Genomic DNA, 7006 nt, shown 5'->3' with positions numbered 1-7006 from the left:
TTCAACCATTCGGTAATGCATTGATATTGCTTGCAGGAGATTTTACGCAAACATTGTCTGTAGTTTCTTGATTTTATTAAGAAAATTAATTCCAGCAATCGCCACTGGCTCACTGAACGAGCTATTCTTGCTGCGAAGAACAAGGATGTCTATCAACTACATATAAGTGGTATTGACAACAGTCGTTGCTTGAGCTGATCTGCTCTTTCACCAGACTGCCAGGCCTCTTGCTCACTTTGGTGAATACCACTAATGTTATTCAATCCAGCATTCAAAGTGTGGAAATAACATATACGTCGATAAACACCGCACTTAAGAATTTGATGAAGAAAGTAGTGTAAGTAAAGATTTTAACTTGGCCTTTCATAGGTGTAGAATTCCCATGATTCCGACCGATACACCATTTCAATTTAAAAGATTGCAATTCCCAATTCGATTGACATGCGGAATCACAATGAATAATGCTCCAGGTCAAACTTCGGAAAAGTATGGTTTAGATTTAGAAGCTGATTGCTTCTCAGATGTTGTATGTTCCCATGTCGGCAAACCAGATATCCTTAATATCTATACAGAGAATGCAAAAACGACAAATATTGTGTGCACACAAGTACTCATTACAAAATCAAACTTATATGAAACGTATGGTTTGTTACGTTAATCACTTATCATCCATGTAACAGGCATATGCCACAGCAAAACGTGGCAGGGTACAGCTAGTTGTAATATATTATTTAATTATTTATAGGGTTGTATTTTATAATTCTTTTATGCCATTACAGTGTCTGCATGTCGTTTTATTTTAATTTGGTCCTAAAATAAATTATATCCCGGGATCCCGAGGGCTTGTGCCCGGGATTTCGGGACTCAAAAAAGGGCTCGGGACTCCCGGGGTCAGTTGCCACACAAAGGGGTAGGACCTACAGTCTTACGCCGACTCCGAACGGCGATTGTATTTTTATGAGAAGCTGTTTTTGATGGCAGAAATACACCCGGAGTTTTGGCATTGCCTGCCGAGAGGCGACCGCTGTTAAGAAAAAGCCGTTTTCGTTTTTCGCGATGTTGCTTTGACCAGGGCTTGAACCCAGGCGCTGCGGAGGGGAAGCGCGCACTGCTTACCACTACACCACAGCGGCCGCCATGTGCCACACAGTAAACTTAGAGCGCTTTAAACGACAAAAAAAATTGGTATATATCATTAATTTTTCACGGGTCTTTTTGCGAAAATATTGTTCATATATATATGTACATCTAGCATTCTAAGTTGAAGTATGAAAGGTTGTGATAACTAACCCAACCCTTTTCTTTATGTTTCTTAAAATAAAATACTCGTACTCATAATAAAGAAGCATCATATTTGATTTGAGTACGAAATTCTTATTTCAAGAATGAAATATTTAGATTCCATATACTTAAATAGAGTAAGTTTGTTCTTATTTTTAGGCCGATATTTTTCCTTCACCCGCACCATTGAAAAAGCCTATGGGCCCATAGATCCTAAAGCCGGCGCTGCATGAGTACTTACGGTCAGAGATATGCCTAATTATAATTAAAACACAACTTTTATCAAATATTTTTTAATTATTTTTAATTGAAATTTTGATACTTAGATTTCTACAGAAATCAAATTTAGACTAACTAAAAATTCTGAGCCAAAAAGGAACAATTTTGGTAAATCGACTTAAGCAAGTACCGAAATAAAGATGTATCGATGGCATCCAATTGAAATTCGAATTATAGGTTAAGATATTCTAGTAGATTTTTTGGAAGGTATATAAATTCATCTCAATTTAGTTTTGCCTGATGACGATAATTGAGCTTACGTTAGTGCTAGAGTTTACTCCAAAACTAAAAGGATCTATATAGTATTTATTTGCAAAAATTTTACTAAGGCACCTTTTCCTTTCCAGCACAGAACTATATTTCGCACACCGTCTTCAAAAGAGTCACAACTCAAAATAATACGTTCGTCAAAAAATGCGAAAAACTATTTCATAGCGCATGCTAATCATATGGGCAAGGGCGACTTTACCTTAGGTTTATTTAACAAATTATAACACAAATTTGCTCCAGCTTTTGCTGAAAGGTAAATAAACGGTCTGTGTACATTTTTAGCGCATAATTTCAAAAATGCCAAATTTTGAGTTGACTCTTTTGAAGACGGTGTGCGATTTGTTAGTTCATTAACAAAAAAAAAGCTTTATAGAATAAGTTTGCACAGTTACAAAAAAAAACTTACGAAACTATCTATGGTGACAAGAAATAACATCCACAGTCCGGTAAGGACTCATCAATTATATTATTACTTAGCTGAATAGTTGAATTATTGAATATGGAAGTACTAGAATAGTACATTCCTCGAATTGCTTTTAAAATTTGTGTTTAAAAAGATGGGGACTTTAGCTGTTATTCCTTCGCCACAAAAATATTGAAAATTATCACTCAGTTGGCAATAGTTTTCTTATTAATAAATCCAACAGGTTTAGGCGCTTGCCTACAAATTTGAACACGGTATTGTCTCTTAGGCTGGGTTGAGCAATAAAAGTGCGTTCAGCTAAAAAGCTAAAAATTAAAATATTTTCATTCTTTGTTGGATATTTGCTTATTATCTCATACATATGTATTTCTATAAACAAAGCGAAACATTCACACAAACGAGCATAATTAAATTACACATTTCGTTCGGAGAAATCGTTGGTAACACAAACAAAAGGTACGGTGCCGTCAATGTATGTATGTATGCCAACATTAATCACAACTATGCTAATCCAGACCCGCTTGAGAATTCCCTGATCTATTTTGACATCTACATATTTTTTTATGTTAACAAAATTTTAAACAATACGGGGTGTCGCATATGCACCCCTAAGTATATAACTTCTTATACATACATACTATATATATATTTGTAATCATAATAGAATTAGAAATAACAACAATCGATTTTTAAACTTCAAGTTCTGTTTCCTCAAGTAGGTTTGAAAACAAGGCGAATTTATATAAGGTGGTGTTACTAGCTCAGCTGATTTTGTGTATGTGTTTCGCCGCACGGCTTCTGATATCAAATTGAAAAATTTTGTTTGAATTTGTACACACACTCTTACAGATTTTGACAGTTTATGCCGCCAAAGCAAAAACAAAATACATGCAAGTTTTTGTACTCCTGCCATCACCTTATATTAATGCGCCTCAAACACGTTTTTTCAGAAGAAAATTTATGTTTAAAGGGCAAATAAATTTTAAAACCTACTTGAGAAAACGGCCCAAAAATTTGTTTGTACGCATGATTCCCTAAATAAATATGTATGTATGTACGCATGTACTTATGCATATTAAGGCACATTTTTAAGATATAGTATTGGCTAAATTTTCTTGGCACTTAATTAACTGGTGAGATGGTTTGGCCGAACTTTCTGGCACGTCCAGCGAAACCCTTGCTACCATCAGGTCCTATCGGCGTGCGTACTAAATTCTCCGAGTTCCTTTGTGCGAATGATCCCGATCGGGATCGGGGTGAGTTATCGAGAAAACTTCCTGTTCGCGAGCGTGGTTGTCCATCAAAGTCAACACCGTGTTTGTAGTTATTTAGGAAGCTACCGGTGCGCGAACGTGGCGAACCGTCATATTCGGAGCCAAATGAATAACGACGATCATAACCGGAATCGGTGGAAATACGCCGACCATTAATATACTGCGCGTTGTCATATGCAGCCAGTTTATTAGCAACGTTGAAGTTATTTGAGTACCGTCGAGGAAAGACGTTATAGCCACCCCCACCACCTCCAACATTGGGGTCATCGTATGGCGTTTCGGTTTGTGTATCCACTGATTGTTTGCGCTGCTCAAAATTATAGTCGTTAGACATACGCCTTGGAAAGTTATTGCTTCCGTTGGTGTTCAGATCGCTGGCATTAGAGAAGGTACGCTCGAATTGCATAGAACCGTTGGAGAAACGACGTTCACCGCCACTGCCAGTAGAACTTTGAGATATCTTGCGGTAAACTTCGGTTTGTCCAAAATCAGAAATACGCCTAGAGCACGGACAGTTATCGGAGCAGTTCGAGTCGCGTCTTTGCGACATGCTCTCCGAACAGTTCGATGGTCGACGTGAGTCAGAAAAACTAGAGTAATTGTCCGAACAGTTTGACAAACGTCTAACTAAGTTACTGTTAGAACCGTTGGCACTGGTTTTGTTGGCATTATTGCCGCTCATTTGTGATGCATTCACAGGCGCATCAATGACAGCAGCTGAACTGGCAGAGATGGTAGAATTGTTGCTATAGCGACGAGGTGAGTAGGCATAAAAGTAACCACTACCAGCATTGTTATTGGTCATAGAAATGCCACCAGGGGACGCGTGATCGCTATTGATAGGCGCACGAGGCTGATATGGTTGGAATTGATGCGAGTTCTCACTGGCGAAGCTGCCACGATGCTGTGTGGCGTGCATACTTGGCTGCTGATGGTAATAGTGCGGTTGTCCGCTATAGTTGTTATGATGAAGCTCAGGCAGTGGCTTAGGATGAATGTCTGAATTGAAACGTTTTAGTTTATAACGTAAATCTGGTACGTCATGTGAAATCACTCCACTGAAACTTCCTCCTCGTGTACGCTCGTAGGTGGCGTCATTGTAGTAACGGTAATTTTCAACCATTCGCGCAACTGGTGTGGCTACCTGTATGATGGCTTTCTTACCAGTCTTTTTCTTGGGAGCCACCATTTCGAACACCTGAAATGGACCCTCCAGGTTTTTGGCTTCACGAGCAGACGAAGATTCTAAGTACTCGACAAGGGCGCACTCCTTATGTTGAACCTCAGGATATTTGTTCATGAATTGCCTAACATCCACTGGGATTGCCATGCCTGGTTTAAGTATACGTATCAATGCGATCTCGCCGCATTTGGAGAACATTTCTGAGACTTTCTCGATGGTAAGCTTATCGAGTGGCAAGTCGCAGGCGACAACGGTACGCGAAGGCATTGTTTCATCGAAATTAGGTAATGGATCGATACGACGTACTTTTGTGCCCACATCGTTGAGTTCTATCTTTTTAGACTTGCGTCGCACAGCATCGCCAACAACTTTCCACTCCTTGGATAATTGTCTCACACGCTTAAAGCTTGACACCAACTTAAGACTGACGTAACCTTCTTTGTTGCGTCGCACATGCTTAAGCAGAAACGCATCTTTGAGTATACTCTCGTTTGAGAAGTAAAACTCAACAGCCTCGGCAATTTCGGCAGCCAACTCATCACTTGGTATCAATCCTGGGTCTAACGTATCGATTTCGTTAATACTAGATTGGTCGGATTTCATGTTAGTTTTGGCGATATGTTCTGTAGGCGAGGACACCGCAGCGTTTTCAATACCAGCGACAGTGCTCTTTTCACATTCACTTGCCTCAGGAAACGAAGGTTTCTTCATTGTCAAAAAAGAACGGTGCACGCGCTTGGGCTCTGTGGGTGAATTAGCTGGTGCCACAGCTGGCGGTGGTGATGCTTCTGGAATATCCTGTTTGAAGGTGTCAGGCTCTAATTTAAAGTTTGGGTGCAGATAAATATTATCCATTTGGCGGTAATAGTCACTTTGGTGGTTCGGTTGTGGGCTATGATGCCTATGGAATTTTTCTAAATTTGCTTCACTTAGAACAGCTGCAGCGGGTGCAGTAGGATTAGACTCAAAAGATCCGCTTTCACGCTCTATAGTTGATGGACTTAAGACAACATCGCGCAAAACATGATTATCGACAGCGAGTGGCTTCAATTCATCATCTTCTTCGGACTCTTCTGAATCCTCGATTGAGGAACCCATGCCAACATCAATTAACTTATCCTCATAACACTCAACGGGCGTGCTGCTAGACGGCGGTGCGGATGTTAGTGGAATCGGCGTATCGAAAACGTCAGAGCCGCGGTTCGTCTCGTATTCGATACCACCCACGGCACCTTCGTCGCTGCCGAACTGCGAGTCCAGAGACTGCGATTGCACAACCTGATGCAAAAGAGATTTAGTCGAACGCTTGGCATGAAAGCGCAGCAATTTGGATGGCAGCGAGGAAGAAATAGGAACTATCGCCTTCGACATATCCGTATTTTGCGATACTTTTAAGCTCGTGCGAACAGGGGCTTCTGAAGTGGAACTACTGCAAGCCAAGACTTGGGCTGGAGTCACGGAGTTAATTTCACCCTGCTTCATCTTAGTACCGCTTTCTTTCGAATCGCATATTTGATGCTCCGTTTTTGTAATTACCGTTGTTACGACAAATGTATGGCCACCAATTCCTTCACCAGCGCTAATTTGGCTTGTTCCACACACTTCTTGTTTATATCCGGCACTTACAGTCGGTTCCGCCATGGCTTTATTGACATCGGAAGCTTCGCTGTTTTCAAACTGACTGCAGGAGCTATCACTCATATTCTTCGCTTTCGGTTCAGATAGGCAAAAGGGTGCTGCTGTACTGTTCGATTAGATGATGTGTATTTTATTACAATAATATGTGAGTATTTTTTTAGCTATATTTACTATGCATATGTGTGTACTCTTCATGTACTTATACGTCCTATCACAAATTTTTAAAATTTGCAGTTTAACACTAATGGTGGCTAGCTAGCTGTTCGCGTTCCTAATGGTTAGCAGACTCCTTATGTATCTGCGCGTAAAGCTTTGCACTCCACCAAGCGCCAATGGTATTAGAGTTCAAACTTCTTAAACGGTCTTATATCGATATTATCTCACGTTAATTTTTTTATCAGCTGCATGTTGCTAAGCTCATACTTTTCACAATTATTTTACTTTCGCTTTTATTGCCGCATATACTATTTATTCACTTTTATGGCGTTTTACATCAATATTGCAATTTTAACAGTGTCTTTTTGTTCATTTGTGTTAGTGTTCTTGAATTTCTGACAATACTTTGCACTAAACCTTATTAAAGTCTTGCATATTGTTATGAGGTGTGCAACTTAAGCGCCGTCTCGATTTGGCCAAATTAACGTGCCTTGAATGAAA

At 39.9% G+C, this 7006-nt stretch overlaps 1 protein-coding gene across 1 annotated transcript; it reads right to left on the bottom strand.

Annotated features, from left to right (window-relative positions):
- Positions 1-3141: 3141 nt before the first annotated feature.
- On the bottom strand, positions 3142-6546 carry Achl (La ribonucleoprotein translational regulator Achilles). Its single transcript, XM_017620489.1, has one exon. The coding sequence runs from the start codon at positions 6410-6412 to the stop codon at positions 3377-3379; it is 3036 nt and encodes a 1011-aa protein (XP_017475978.1). The 5' UTR covers positions 6413-6546; the 3' UTR covers positions 3142-3376.
- Between the last annotated feature and the right edge of the window lie 460 nt (positions 6547-7006).

This window comes from Rhagoletis zephyria, unplaced genomic scaffold (assembly GCF_001687245.7).
Source record: "Rhagoletis zephyria isolate East Lansing unplaced genomic scaffold, Rhagoletis_zephyria_1.1 Rzeph_scaffold_02179, whole genome shotgun sequence".
NCBI lineage: Eukaryota > Metazoa > Arthropoda > Insecta > Diptera > Tephritidae > Rhagoletis > Rhagoletis zephyria.
The sequence above is the reverse complement of the archived record's forward strand: the minus strand, read 5'-3'. Positions and strand labels throughout refer to the sequence as shown.

Bases quoted from the DNA above. Each gene is read 5' to 3' on its own strand.
- Achl (XM_017620489.1), bottom strand. From the start codon at position 6,412: ATGAGTGATAGCTCCTGCAGTCAGTTTGAAAACAGCGAAGCTTCCGAT.